The following is a 15,393-nucleotide window of genomic DNA, read 5'->3' on the forward strand; positions in this document are numbered from 1 at the left end:
TCTACATCTCCTCTTCCTCTCTGCATCTCCTCTTCCTCTCTACATCTCCTCTTCTTCTCTACATCTCCTCTTCTTCTCTACATCTCCTCTTCCTCTGCATCTCCTCTTCTTCTCTACATCTCCTCTTCTTCTCTACATCTCCTCTTCTTCTCTACATCTCCTCTTCTTCTCTACATCTCCTCTTCCTCTCTACATCTCCTCTTCTTCTCTACATCTCCTCTTCCTCTCTACATCTCCTCTTCCTCTCTGCATCTCCTCTTCCTCTCTACATCTCCTCTTCTTCTCTACATCTCCTCTTCTTCTCTACATCTCCTCTTCCTCTACATCTCCTCTTCTTCTCTACATCTCCTCTTCTTCTCTACATCTCCTCTTCCTCTCTACATCTCCTCTTCCTCTCTGCATCTCCTCTTCCTCTCTACATCTCCTCTTCTTCTCTACATCTCCTCTTCCTCTCTGCATCTCCTCTTCTTCTCTGCATCTCCTCTTCTTCTCTACATCTCCTCTTCTTCTCTACATCTCCTCTTCCTCTCTGCATCTCCTCTTCCTCTCTACATCTCCTCTTCTTCTCTACATCTCCTCTTCTTCTCTACATCTCCTCTTCCTCTGCATCTCCTCTTCTTCTCTACATCTCCTCTTCTTCTCTACATCTCCTCTTCTTCTCTACATCTCCTCTTCTTCTCTACATCTCCTCTTCCTCTCTACATCTCCTCTTCTTCTCTACATCTCCTCTTCCTCTCTACATCTCCTCTTCCTCTCTGCATCTCCTCTTCCTCTCTACATCTCCTCTTCTTCTCTACATCTCCTCTTCTTCTCTACATCTCCTCTTCCTCTACATCTCCTCTTCTTCTCTACATCTCCTCTTCTTCTCTACATCTCCTCTTCCTCTCTACATCTCCTCTTCTTCTCTACATCTCCTCTTCCTCTCTGCATCTCCTCTTCCTCTCTACATCTCCTCTTCTTCTCTGCATCTCCTCTTCCTCTCTGCATCTCCTCTTCTTCTCTGCATCTCCTCTTCCTCTCTGCATCTCCTCTTCTTCTCTGCATCTCCTCTTCCTCTCTGCATCTCCTCTTCTTCTCTACATCTCCTCTTCTTCTCTACATATCCTCTTCTTCTCTACATCTCCTCTTCTTCTCTACATCTCCTCTTCCTCTCTGCATCTCCTCTTCTTCTCTGCATCTCCTCTTCCTCTCTACATCTCCTCTTCCTCTCTACATCTCCTCTTCCTCTCTGCATCTCCTCTTCTCTACATCTCCTCTTCTTCGCTACATCTCCTCTTCTTCTCTACATCTCCTCTTCTTCTCTACATCTCCTCTTCTTCTCTACATCTCCTCTTCCTATCTACATCTCCTCTTCCTCTCTACATCTCCTCTTCCTCTCTACATCTCCTCTTCCTCTCTACATCTCCTCTTCCTCTCTACATCTCCTCTTCCTCTCTACATCTCCTCTTCTTCGCTACATCTCCTCTTCCTCTCTACATCTCCTCTCCCTCTCCTCATCTCCTCTTCCTCTCTACATCTCTTCTTCTCTACATCTCCTCTTCTTCGCTACATCTCCTCTTCTTCTCTACATCTCCTCTTCTTCGCTACATCTCCTCTTCTTCTCTACATCTCCTCTTCTTCTCTACATCTCCTCTTCTTCTCTACATCTCCTCTTCCTATCTACATCTCCTCTTCCTCTCTACATCTCCTCTTCCTCTCTACATCTCCTCTTTCTCTCTACATCTCCTCTTCCTCTCTACATCTCCTCTTCCTCTCTACATCTCCTCTTCTTCTCTACATCTCCTCTTCTTCGCTACATCTCCTCTTCCTCTCTACATCTCCTCTCCCTCTCCTCATCTCCTCTTCCTCTCTGCATCTCCTCTTCTCTACATCTCCTCTTCTTCGCTACATCTCCTCTTCTTCTCTACATCTCCTCTTCCTCTCTACATCTCCTCTTCCTCTCTACATCTCCTCTTCTTCTCTACATCTCCTCTTCTTCGCTACATCTCCTCTTCCTCTCTACATCTCCTCTCCCTCTCCTCATCTCCTCTTCCTCTCTACATCTCTTCTTCTCTACATCTCCTCTTCCTCTCTACATCTCCTCTTCCTCTCTACATCTCTTCCTCTCCACATCTCCTCTTCCTCTCTTCCTCTCTTCTTCCTATCTGCATCTTCTACATCTCCTCTTCCTCTCTACATCTCCTTCCTCTCTGCATCTCTTCTTCCCCTCTTCCTCTCTTCTTCCCCTCTGCATATCCTCTTCCTCTCTGCATCTCCTCTTCCTCTCTTCCTCTCTTCTTCCTATCTGCATCTTCTACATCTCTTCCTCTCTGCATCTCCTCTTCCTCTCTACATCTCCTCTTCCTCTCCTCATCTCCTCTTCCTCTCTGCATCTCTTCTTCCCCTCTTCCTCTCTTCTTCCCCTCTGCATATCCTCTTCCTCTCTTCTTCCTCTCTGCATCTCCTCTTCCTCTCTTCCTCTCTTCTTCCTATCTGCATCTTCTACATCTCCTCTTCCTCTCTACATCTCCTTCCTCTCCTCATCTCCTCTTCCTCTCTGCATCTCTTCTTCCCCTCTGCATATCCTCTTCCTCTCTTCTTCCTCTCTGCATCTCCTCTTCCTCTCTTCTTCCTATCTGCATCTTCTACATCTCCTCTTCCTCTCTGCATCTCCTCTTCCTCTCTGCATCTCTTCTTCCTCTCTGCATCTCTTCTTTGAATCTAAGTTAAATTATTCATAATTTTGGGGCCTAAACAGGTTGAATTATTCCTGCCCACCGTACGTCCTCAGCTCCATCTGTAGTGTCTGCACTGTATTATACTGTAATACACTGTATTATACTGTACTATACTGTAATATACTGTATTATACTCTATTATACTGTACTATACTGTAATATACTCTATTATACTGTAATATACTGTATTATGCTGTACTATACTGTAATATACTCTATTATACTGTAATATACTGTATTGTGCTGTACTATACTGTATTATACTGTACTATACTGTACTATACTGTAATATACTCTATTATACTGTAATATACTGTATTATACTGTACTATACTGTACTATACTCTATTATACTGTAATATACTTTATTATACTGTACTATACTGTATTATACTCTATTATACTGTACTATACTGTACTATACTGTAATATACTCTATTATACTGTAATATACTGTATTATACTGTACTATACTGTATTCTACTGTATTATATATATATTGTAATCATCTGAAGAGGAACCAGGTTTGACCTCGTTCTGTTGACAGAGCTGAGATTTGAACATGTCCATAGCGTGTGTCTGAACGGGTTCATGTTTACTCACATGATCGTGTTTAGGTGAGACCAGAGCAGTTCTTCTGTCGCTTTGTTTCCGTTGAGATGCAGAAATGTATTTAAATGTCTTCTTCACCTGTTGCTCTTCAATGGGTGCCATGGAAACAGAGCGTTCATTGTTCTCATTGTTTGAACCGTCACACCAGTGTTCTGTTTTCTTGGCGTTCTTTTTATCGCGGGGCGGTTTCGGTTCTTAATATTACATCCTTTATTTAACTACAGTTAATGATCTTAAGCCTGACCTGCATGTGGAGCTTAGTCTGGACTCGTTCAGGAAGGATTTGTCTTCTGAAGCTGCAGTTTTATTGTTGTATTTTCTACATGTACTTTACAGAAATATGATCAAACTTTTGATTGATTGAGGAAGATAATCTAGACTTGTATTATTTTAGTTGTATTTGAGGTTGTTTGAGTAGACCTGAGGACCACACACATCTCATCCATCCCGTGTGATCCTGTAGATGTTTTGCCTTTTATGTCGTTTTCTGTTGACTTTGTTCTGATCAGGTCGTCGGTGCTCCGATCGATCGGCCACTAATCCTTATAAATAGATTGATCTCGATAATGCCGATCAGATGACTCATCGATTCACATTTAAAACATTTTCAATTCTCATTTGTCTTCTCTGGACTCACACGGTGGAGCTCTCCACGGCTCGTCCTGGATGAACCACCAGATCCATTGATCCATTGATCGGATCAGTTAACCAAAAGACCAAAATCATTTACTTCTCGTCCGCAGAGTGACTGATGGACTCTACATGAACCTAGAACCGTAGATCAACCTATAGAACGTGAATTAATTTAACCTAGAACCCTAACTAACCAATAGACCGTAAATAAACCAATAGACCGTAAATACTCACTCATAAATATTTATATATTTGAACTTGATAGATGATTTATCAGCAGCTTCTATATTTGGATAATTGAGTCATTTTTCCATCTTTTCTCTGTTTAAAGACGATGAGACAGGAGTTCCTCTGCAGGGACGTCGTGGTGCATCAGCTGCTGCAGTAACATGTGGAAACATCTGGAACAATACAGATGATCAATAAGGTGCAAAAGACAAATGTTAATATCAAAGTCCTTGAGCATCACAATGAGTCGATGTTTCAGCTGTAGAACAGGAAGCCGTGACTCAACCCCCCCTCACCCTCTACGGGGACGCTCGTTCTGCACACAACGACTCCGGTTATCATATCCTAAATTATATTACTTTCATTTTATTTATAGAGTTATTTTTTCTCTGCAGCGTTCCGTCGTTTCCTCTCGAAGCATCTCGATGAATTTAATCTCCCGTTCTGTGTTTTCAAAGCCTGAAGCCGCCGCTGCCCCTCCTCCACCGGTGTGTGTGTGTGTGGGGTGTGTGTGCGTACCTTTTGATTAGGCACACCAACATATGCGCACACACACATCAAGCCTTGCTATCCGCCTCCTCTTCTCAAACATCCCCATCTCATTATTTCCCTTCCTCCCTCTCTCTCTCTCTCTCTCTCTCTCTCTCTCTCTCTCTCTCAACCACTCATTCACTCTCCTGCTGTGTGTGTGTGTGTGTGTGTGTGTGTGTGCCAATGCGTTGCGATGCGTTCAGCTGCCGGTGAACAGGTGTTCATTCAGTCAGAGCCGGAGCTCCAGAGCAGGAGGCTCTCTCTCGCTCACGCGTACCCAGGGTCGAGCACCACATCTGGGGGCTGCTGGAGATGATGAAGCGGAGCTCCGGAGGAGGAAGCCAGGAGTCATCAGACAGAGAGATTTGATCCAGCGGAGGAGACTCATACGCTGGGTGGATCTGCTGCTGAACAGCCTGTTGTACCTCCTGGCTCTTCTTAGTTCCATTGAGCATTACTGACTCCGGAGCTTTTCACTTGATTGGTTTGAATCTGTGACAGAATTTATATAAAATCATCCAGCAGGTTTTTTCTGCAACTTTTGCGCCACAGTTTGATTCCGACAGGTGTCTCACCTGCTCCGGTTCTTTTCTTTTAAAACACAGTCGTTGTTATTTGGTGTTCTGGTGCAGGATCGTCCACCAGTTCAGCTGCACTGGGATCCAGTTACAAACCACTGCTGGGAGCTTCTCCTCTTTGCTTCGTTGAATTTTTTTGCTGCAGTCCAGCGTGAAGTCAGACTGCAGCTTCGAGTCTGTCGGTCCGCCGCTCTTCTTCCCAGTGGAAGACAAAGGAGATGTGGGCTTACAGAAGACATTTGATGAAGTGTTTGTCAACGTGACGATGCTGTGAAGAGTCTCTGGGGACAGTTTGGACCCCAGGAGCTTCTTATGAAATACAAAAGAAGGATTCTGTTCTCTAATGTTTGGACCGTGAACGTGAGCAGGAAGGTGGACAGAAGGTCTGAGAACTTTCTAAACATCTTCTTGATTTTTCTTCTTCATCCGTTTCCTCTCGTTCTGGTGTGAGTTCACTTTGAAACAAACTGTTCTTCTCTCTTCAGTGTGGATCTATTGTCCTCAGGTTCTCATCCATCCCTGTTGTGTGTGTGTGTGTGTGTGTGTGTGTGTGTGTCAGGTCGGACAGTAGAATCTCTCGGTTGGCTCAGAGGTGGAACCAGAGAGCTGCAGGAGATGCTCTGATCAAAGACTTGAAGCCCCTGTTTTACACGGGAATCCCCCGGTCCTCACTTAGCCTCGACAGGTGAGGACACACACACACACACACACCTGCATTCCTGCCCTGATACCATAGTTGCACAAACAGGTGTCCTGATCTCAGCTTCATGGCCAGAAGGAATGATATTTAAACTCCGTCACAAAACTCTGATAGACTGAAGTAAACTACGACTCCCATGGTGCATTTCAGTAACAAACACATCTGATAAACAGTCACAGCTTTACATTTCTCTACTTCTTTGGATGCATTCAGTGTTGTTTTTTCACCTATTCTTCAATGAAGCTGAAGCTCTGATTCACTCCTCTGACTGGCATCTTCGCCATAGCAACAGCAGCTGAGGCTTATGGGTATTGTAGTGTTGAGAGACAATCCACCAGAGCAACATGATTGTTGTGGAAGCAGTGGAATAGTTCAGTGAAGTGTAGTTATCTTAAAGTCTTGTCTGAAGTCTTACCTCCAGCTGTGATCTAGAGCAGTGGTCCCCAACCACCGGGCCGCGGCCCGGTACCGGGCCGTGGGTCATTTGGTACCGGGCCGCACAGAAAGAATAAATATTATATTATTTCCGTTTTATTGATTATCAGAGTCTGAAAGAAGTTTTATTTTGAAAAATGACTGGATTCTCTCGTAATTTCATCCGCTTGTGTCTCTTGACATGTCAAGACGCTCGTCTCGGTCACGTGATACGTTACCTCACAAATTAAACCCGCAAACTAGCGAAAATTAGTGAATAACTTTTGGAGAGCTTCTTTGCAAAGAGGAAAGGCCACTAAGGAGACAGAAGAAGAGCTACAACTTCCAAGAACATGAAATCTTCATTTAACAGACATCAGGAGTCTGATTAAACATCAGGAGTAATTCTGACGCACCAAACCCGCTCTGCAGAACATGTGGCGACAGAGGATCAGCTGCTGGAGATGGTAAATGACGGTGGCCTTAAAAGTATGTTTGAGACAACAACTCTGCTGGAGTTTGATTAAAATCAAGGCTGAATATCCTGAGATCACCACTAAAGCACTGAAACCCTGCTTCCATTTCACACATCCTCTCTGTGAAGCGGGATGTTCTGCAGTGACGGCAATCACAACAAAATGACGGAGTAGACTGGACATCAGGAACAGACTTCGGGTGTCTTTGTCTCCCGTTACCCCCAGATGGGACCGTCTCGTTGCAGAGAAACAAGCTCAGGGCTCCACTGATTCAGCCTTATTGTGAGTTGTATTTTTTATGCATTTTATATTTGTTTTCATGCCGATCGTATCATTTTATTTCGTCGTGTTTTTCCGCCGCACCTTGAAGGTCGGTCCGTGAAAATATTGTCTTACATGAAACCGGTCCATGGTGCATGAAAGGTTGAGGACCTCTGGTCTAGAGGACTGAGTGTCACCGTCTGCTCATCAAACAAACAAACAGGGACTTTGTTGGGGACTATTTTCAGTGGCGGATGAATCCACATTTGGTGCTTTAGTGTTTGTGGCAGCCGGACGGTGTGTGTGTGTGTGTGTGTGTGTGAGTGAGGATATATCAATATGTGTTATCAAAGACAAACAACCAATCAGAGCCAGGGAGTCTCTAACGCAGCTGTCAATCACAGCTGGTGAAGCTTTAGAATGTAAACCGGTCCGTCACACGTCGGGTGGACACACACACACATAATAACTACAGCAGCAGGAAATAGATCCGACCAGACATCCACCCGGCGGTCCCTCCGCCTCACAGCCTCAGAGACGGACTGTCCCGGCTGTAGAAGCTCAAACACCAACGTTAAAACATGGTGGACTGAGCAGCTAACGCTAGCTAGCTAGCTAACCGGCCAGCCGCTAAATGAGAGCATCTTAACGCTCTATCGACGTAGGAAGCACATTATTATCAGCATTGTTATACTAATAATATTATTAGTATCATTGTTATTATTATCATCGTCAGTTATAACAGTCACAACATTTAGTTTATAGCTTAAAGACAAACATGTTTAAATGTGCGGTTACTCTTTAAAATGTTTAAACTCTGTGTTTCCACTAACGATGACATCACACTGCTCCAGATGTCTGCTGGGTATTTACTGTCAGACTGTGACATGTTTGGAACAATTATAAAAGCAATTACCTCCTTATTAACAATGTAAAGCTTTATTGTAGGGACCTGGAGGTGTCTGTGCGCGTGCGTGGGTGTGGGTGATGGGATTGATGATTGAATCAATTTGTACCCTGGGAACCAATTATGTTTAACTGGCTCAGATGTTCATACTGATGGTGTGAGCTGCCGAGTCAAGATGTGAACTGATATTCTCTTAATGCACCACCCAGCAGACACTTTTAATAGACTATAGTGTGTTTATATAGACAGTAGGAGCATGTTCATACATCTGATTGTTGGTTGGTTCTATTGTCAAACACTTTATTAAGAATAACTAGAAGAACAGACCTACCAGGTTTGAACCACAGACTGTTTACATGACGTCTCTCGTTGGTTTGTGGATGTTTTGAAGCCTCAAAGTCTGTGATTCAGCCGTCGCCATCTTGTTTTTTTTGCAACCAGTGAACAGGAAGTGACCATATCTGGACTGAGGAGGGACGTAGAGACGCCGTATACGTCTCTGGTAGAGACCTGTCAATCACCGTGTAGCCCCGCCCTAAAGCATCCCCTGCTTTATGGTCTGTTTGACTCTAAATGGACCATAATGTACTAAATGAACATCATGCTGTATTGAAGAAGACTTGAAACTAGAGATTGAGACCATAAACTCATGTTTACAATGTTTACTGAGGTAATAAATCAAGAGAGAAGTAGAGTCATTTTCTCATAGACTTCTATACAACCAGAGGAGTCGCCCCCTGGTGGACACTAGAGAGAATGCAGGTTATACACATGAAGCGGAGGATGACGCCTGGTTTTAACCCGCTATGATGCAATAACTTGGTGTGTTTAGATAAAGCGGTCGTCTCATTAGTTGTGCTTAGAGATTCATTCCTTAACAATGAAGAAGACTTCTCTTTTATGTCTAATCTGTTAACTCACAGTCTGATCATGTTTTACATCTTTTCTGAGTGTGCATTGAATGCATCTTCAGACTCTAATATAAGGACTGTGAGGTCACGTTGAGCGCAGAGAGAGCGAGCTGAGAGCAGAACAATCAGGTGAAGCAGCGATTAGCATCTTAGCGCTGCAGGTGTGTTTCCTTTTACTTAAGCGTTGATCCTCTTCCTGTCACCGTTGGCTCCGTCAGCATTGCACGTTGCCGTGCTCAGAGTCGCGTTCAGGCGAGAGGAGGTCGTTGAGCTTCTGGAGGTTTATTTACTGACTGAGAGCTGAAGCCCTTTGATCCAGTCACAGAGTTATAATAATACTATTATGGTTATTAAACTAATATCACGATAACAGAGGAACAAGCGCTGACTGATGTTCTTCCATCCTTTCATCTCCCAAACACAACCAGCTCTTCTGGTTCTGGTTCCTGATGTTTAACCCAGTAGGTTCCGTCAGGGTTGGTTCCTTCAGAAACTCAAAGACTAACCTGTTTATCATCTCTCCTAGAACTCGTTTAGTCCGGATTAAATGCGTATGTTAGTTTTATGTGTTTGTGGTGTGTCTTTTAGCATGAAATCAGAAGCTGAATCTGTAATAAATAGTTTATAATAGAGATGTAGACCATAGTAGTGATCCGTACTGACCCCCCTCACAGTCTCCTCCTCCTCTTCCTCCTCCTCCCCCCCAGCAGACGCCTCCCTAGCATCATGACCCAGCAGATGCAGAACCTTCAGTTGTCTCAGACCAGGAAGTGTCCCGGTGGTCCGGCCTCGCCGAGCGCCGCCAAGCGTCTCTACAGGAACCTGTCGGAGAAGCTGCGAGGAAGCACCTCCTCGTTTGAAGACGCCTACTTCTTCGGCAAGACGGACCGCCTCCGTAAAGCCTCGGTGAGTCTTTATGGACTCATCATCATCTTCATCTTCATCATCTCACACCTCCAGCTGACTAATTTAAACGATGCAAAAATAAACTTAAATATTTCAAAGCTCAAGAAAGACAATTTGTTTACATGCGAGAATAAAGAACTGATGAGAGTGTTGATCAGAGGCCAAACCCTCGTCTTATTAAGTCTTATTCATAATAATATCTTAACGATGCCCATCCCTACATGCAACAAATAAACATCTGAGATGAAAGGAAAATAAAAGCTAATTTAGGAAAATAATGATCCTTTTGAGAGACATATACGTATAAACATATAAATATACGTATAAACATTCTACCAAATCCTGGAGGGAAACCTTCTGCTTGTGTCTCATGAAGGATCAATAAAGATCTGGTTCAGTTCCTCTTCATCATCAAACCGGTTCCTCCCTCGTCTTCAGTCTTCTCACTCGCTCCATGTTCGTGTCACGAGAGCACTTCTCACTCTTCATCATCATCGTCATCGTCATCATCGCGTCCTTCCTGCTGCGCTGAGAAACATTTGGTCTCTGAGATTCATCGTGTGTGTGTGTGTGTGTGTCTCTATGTGTGTCTGTGTGTGTGTCTGTGTGTGTGTCTATGTGTGTGTGTGTGTGTGTGTGTCTGTGTGTGTGTGTGTCTATGTGTGTCTGTGTGTGTGTCTGTGTGTGTGTCTATGTGTGTGTGTGTGTGTGTGTGTCTGTGTGTGTCTATGTGTGTCTGTGTGTGTGTCTGTGTCTGTGTGTGTGTGTGTCTATGTGTGTGTGTGTCTATGTGTGTGTGTGTGTGTGTGTGTCTGTGTGTGTCTATGTGTGTCTGTGTGTGTGTCTGTGTCTGTGTGTGTGTGTGTCTATGTGTGTGTGTGTGTGTGTGTGTGTCTATGTGTGTGTGTGTGTGTGTCTGTGTGTGTGTGTGTCTATGTGTGTCTGTGTGTGTGTGTCTATGTGTGTGTGCTGACATTTACGGACCACTCACAACAGCAGACACGAAAAAGAGGCAGACGGGGGAGGATGATGATGATGATGATGATGAAGATGAATGTGTAACATGAAATCTCTCAAAGACGAGATGTGTCACAAACAAATATAAATATAGTTTATAGTTAAAAGTTATTAATCAGCTGTTAATATTATAATATTGATGATATAATAAAAGCTCTTCTAACAGACATCCAGATGTTTGATTCTCATGTGAAACAGTTTGAGTCACATGAAGAACGAGTTTGATTATTGATCAGTAGATATTGATTGAAGAGGTTTAAACTGTGATTATTAGGATTAAATTAAGTGAAATATAATAAAACAGAGAGTATTAAATGACGGACCTTCTTCTTGTTGATAGTTTGTATCTTTGTGTCTTCTTCTCTCCCGTTAAAGTTCACGTTTCCTCTCAAACTCCAGCAGAGAAGAAGATTGTTGTCGTTGGTCGACGTTTGCAGAGTTCATGTTTCACACTTTATCTACTTTACTCTCCGTCATGTGACCGTGTGTAACTGTGGCTCTTGTTTCCATGCAGACGATGCAGGGCGGCGACTGTCTCTTCGAGGCCGTGGAGCAGCAGGACCTGGACACGGTGCAGATCCTCCTCTACCAGTTCTCGGCCGAGGAGCTGGACCTGAACACCCCCAACAGCCAGGGCCTGACGCCGCTGGACATCGCCATCATGACCAACAACACGCCCATCGCCAAGCTGCTGCTGAAGGCCGGCGCCAAGGAGAGTCCTCACTGTGAGTACCTGTAGTTCAGTCTGCAGCATGATGGTTCGCTGTGGTTCGCTGTGGGGCGCTGTGGTTCGCTGTGGGGCGCTGTGGGGCGCTGTGGGTCGCTGTGGTTCGCTGTGGGGCGCTGTGGTTCGCTGTGGGGCGCTGTGGTTCGCTGTGGGTCGCTGTGGTTCGCTGTGGGTCGCTGTGGTTCGCTGTGGGGCGCTGTGGTTCGCTGTGGTTCGCTGTGGGGCGCTGTGGGGCGCTGTGGGTCGCTGTGGGTCGCTGTGGTTCGCTGTGGGGCGCTGTGGGTCGCTGTGGGGCGCTGTGGTTCGCTGTGGGGCGCTGTGGGGCGCTGTGGTTCGCTGTGGGGCGCTGTGGTTCGCTGTGGGGCGCTGTGGGGCGCTGTGGTTCGCTGTGGGTCGCTGTGGTTCGCTGTGGGGCGCTGTGGGGCGCTGTGGGGCGCTGTGGTTCGCTGTGGTTCGCTGTGGGGCGCTGTGGGTCGCTGTGGTTCGCTGTGGGGCGCTGTGGGGCGCTGTGGGTCGCTGTGGTTCGCTGTGGGGCGCTGTGGGTCGCTGTGGTTCGCTGTGGTTCGCTGTGGGGCGCTGTGGTTCGCTGTGGTTCGCTGTGGGGCGCTGTGGGTCGCTGTGGGTCGCTGTGGTTCGCTGTGGGGCGCTGTGGTTCGCTGTGGGGCGCTGTGGTTCGCTGTGGGTCGCTGTGGGGCGCTGTGGTTCGCTGTGGGGCGCTGTGGTTCGCTGTGGGGCGCTGTGGTTCGCTGTGGGGCGCTGTGGGGCGCTGTGGTTCGCTGTGGTTCGCTGTGGGGCGCTGTGGGGCGCTGTGGTTCGCTGTGGGGCGCTGTGGTTCGCTGTGGGGCGCTGTGGTTCGCTGTGGGGCGCTGTGGTTCGCTGTGGGGCGCTGTGGTTCGCTGTGGGGCGCTGTGGTTCGCTGTGGGGCGCTGTGGTTCGCTGTGGGGCGCTGTGGTTCGCTGTGGGGCGCTGTGGTTCGCTGTGGGGCGCTGTGGGGCGCTGTGGTTCGCTGTGGGGCGCTGTGGTTCGCTGTGGGGCGCTGTGGGTCGCTGTGGTTCGCTGTGGGGCGCTGTGGTTCGCTGTGGGGCGCTGTGGTTCGCTGTGGGGCGCTGTGGGGCGCTGTGGTTCGCTGTGGGGCGCTGTGGTTCGCTGTGGGGCGCTGTGGTTCGCTGTGGGGCGCTGTGGTTCGCTGTGGGGCGCTGTGGTTCGCTGTGGGGCGCTGTGGTTCGCTGTGGGGCGCTGTGGTTCGCTGTGGGTCGCTGTGGTTCGCTGTGGGTCGCTGTGGGGCGCTGTGGTTCGCTGTGGGGCGCTGTGGGGCGCTGTGGTTCGCTGTGGGGCGCTGTGGTTCGCTGTGGGGCGCTGTGGGTCGCTGTGGTTCGCTGTGGGGCGCTGTGGTTCGCTGTGGGTCGCTGTGGTTCGCTGTGGTTCGCTGTGGGGCGCTGTGGTTCGCTGTGGGGCGCTGTGGGGCGCTGTGGTTCGCTGTGGGGCGCTGTGGTTCGCTGTGGGTCGCTGTGGTTCGCTGTGGGGCGCTGTGGTTCGCTGTGGGGCGCTGTGGTTCGCTGTGGGGCGCTGTGGGGCGCTGTGGTTCGCTGTGGGGCGCTGTGGTTCGCTGTGGGGCGCTGTGGTTCGCTGTGGGTCGCTGTGGTTCGCTGTGGGGCGCTGTGTAGCGTCTCAACAACCCAGAGGCAAGAAGTGGTTTAGCTCTTCTCTGCTGTGTTGTTTTTTGAAGTCTGAGACCCAGACTGGCCTACACAGACCCCGTCTGATCATGCTGTTCTGCATGCACACACACACACACACACACACAGATTTTTTCCCTCCATCAGTCTCCTGGTTGTCCTCCATAAACCCTTTAAAGACAGGTGGTTGTTACCTTCATACTAAAACGCCCATTAGCCCCCACTGTGTGTGTGTGTGTGTGTGTGTGTGTGTGTGTGTGTGTGTGTGTGTGTGTGTGTGTGTGTGTGTGTGTGTGTTAAACAGTGGTCACTTTACAGTCCTGCGTGACTCCCCTCTGAACGGCTTTAACGAGGTTTGTCGTTTAATGGTTTAACTTTCCCAATGATGCATGTAACCCCGGGGCAATTACAGCTAAGTGATTTATTGTTGGGGTGAAGGGGGGGGGGGTCTCTGGGTGGAGGTACAATCCCATCCTTGTAAACAAACAGAGTTAACACACTGCTGCTGTTTTCCCTCCTGGGGGCGGCTGCTCTCTGTTTATGTCATTTCTCTTGTGCCAAGTAAATCACTGTGTGTGCGTGCGTGTGCATGTGTGTGTGCATGTGCGTGTGCATGTGTGTGTGTGAGTCTTTTTACATGAGTTAAAAGTAAAAAAATCTCTTTGACAGTATTCAGATCAGTTTGAATGTATTTGACTTGAATATAAGTACACATGTACCAGCAGGTGAGTCGTGTCTGTCTCCCCCTTCAGGCAGTGAGAGTCATTACAACATCATGTTTTTAACCTTCTCTGGGCTCATATTTAATAAATACCAACCCGTCACTGAGCTGTAACACACTGTGTCTATCCTCTGAGATTCATTGTGAGAATAACTGTAGCCTCTGAGTTTGCAGTGAGAGAGCAGGAAGTAGTCGGATACAACAACCTTTGTGACATCTTTTACACAGCAGACAAAACGTGTATTTGCAATATTTCATTTTATTTTATATATTTTCTGCAACGTTTGCCGTGTTTTCTCTCACTGTCTCACCTTCTCTTGGACGGCCAGCGTTTGGGCCTTTTATGGACACGTGTTCAGAGACACTTTTCCATCAGTTTTTCTGGCCTTGATTTCCAGCTCTCATCACCTGGACTCGTCTGATATAAAGGATGTCTGCGCTTCAGCCTCCAACTCCTCCACAAACTGCTGTTTCTTTATGTGAGCAGGAGGCACGACGCTCTCCATTCAGACCACGAGTCCTCGGGGTCGCCGCGTTCGTTGAACCTGAAGAATTTATTTTTTATGTTCGTTAAAAAAGATGCACTGATCAAAAAACATCTGACTATTTTGCTGCTTTCCTTAATGCACCGCACCGAGTTGAAACCTGTGCACCTTAATGCACCGAGTTGAAAACGGTGCATTAACTGCTCTGTGTGTTTCCTGTCCTAGTCTCATCCAGACTGATCCAGCTCCGCTGTCACAAGGACAGATTCAGAAAAACATTCCTGCCCTCTATTAGACTTTATAATAAAACACCTCGGGCCAAATCATCGTCCTTCACATGACTACAACAGCGCTACACGGTTGTTGCTTGTTGTTGGTGATCCTTGCTCTACTGTCCAGGTTGTTTAGTTACTAGTTAATACCACTCTATTCATGGTACATACTGTGCATTTCTATTTCTTATTTTTTATTAATCTATTCCTTGAAATTCAATATCTGCTTTGTTATTTTATTGTATTGTATATATTGTGCCTTCCATAAGTTATATTTTACTCTGTAAATTGCTGCTGCTACAAACTAATTTCCCCCTGGGGATAAATAAAGTTTATATCTATCTATCTATCTATCTAGTCGTGAGCGTGGAGCGTCGGGAGGCCCACCTGAGCGCTCTGGTGTCGGAGGCCGAGCGGCGGGCAGCAGACCTCACCGCTCAGGCGCAGAGAGACGGCCTCTCTCTGGAGGCCTGCCAGAAGGACAAACAACTGAAAGCCTGGGAGTGGAGGAGCAAGCTGTACAAACGCATGACGGCGGGCTTCCAGCATGCACGTGAGTCCTGTGTGTGTGTGACCTCCACTCAGCACCGCCGTTTATCAGATGAGAGGTTACATTAATTT

The 15,393-nt window shown here is 46.9% G+C and overlaps 1 protein-coding gene across 5 annotated transcripts in view; it reads left to right on the plus strand.

The window, feature by feature from the left end:
* ankfn1a (ankyrin repeat and fibronectin type III domain containing 1a) overlaps positions 1-15,393 on the plus strand; it is a 74,046-nt gene that overhangs the window by 25,753 nt on the left and 32,900 nt on the right. For 3 of the 5 annotated variants that reach the window (XM_076081665.1, XM_076081667.1, XM_076081669.1), the window contains 4 exons: positions 5,859-5,984; positions 9,676-9,874; positions 11,406-11,616; positions 15,131-15,325. In XM_076081665.1, coding sequence (XP_075937780.1) covers positions 5,859-5,984; positions 9,676-9,874; positions 11,406-11,616; positions 15,131-15,325 — 731 coding nt within the window. Of the gene's footprint in view, positions 1-5,858; positions 5,985-7,070; positions 7,172-9,675; positions 9,875-11,405; positions 11,617-15,130; positions 15,326-15,393 lie in introns of those variants that run through there. The other 2 variants (XM_076081666.1, XM_076081670.1) reach the window with 2 other exon arrangements.

Source organism: Anarhichas minor, unplaced genomic scaffold (genome assembly GCF_050575085.1).
Source record: "Anarhichas minor isolate MPS153535 unplaced genomic scaffold, ASM5057508v1 ptg000084l, whole genome shotgun sequence".
In the NCBI taxonomy this organism is placed as follows: Eukaryota; Metazoa; Chordata; class Actinopteri; order Perciformes; family Anarhichadidae; genus Anarhichas; species Anarhichas minor.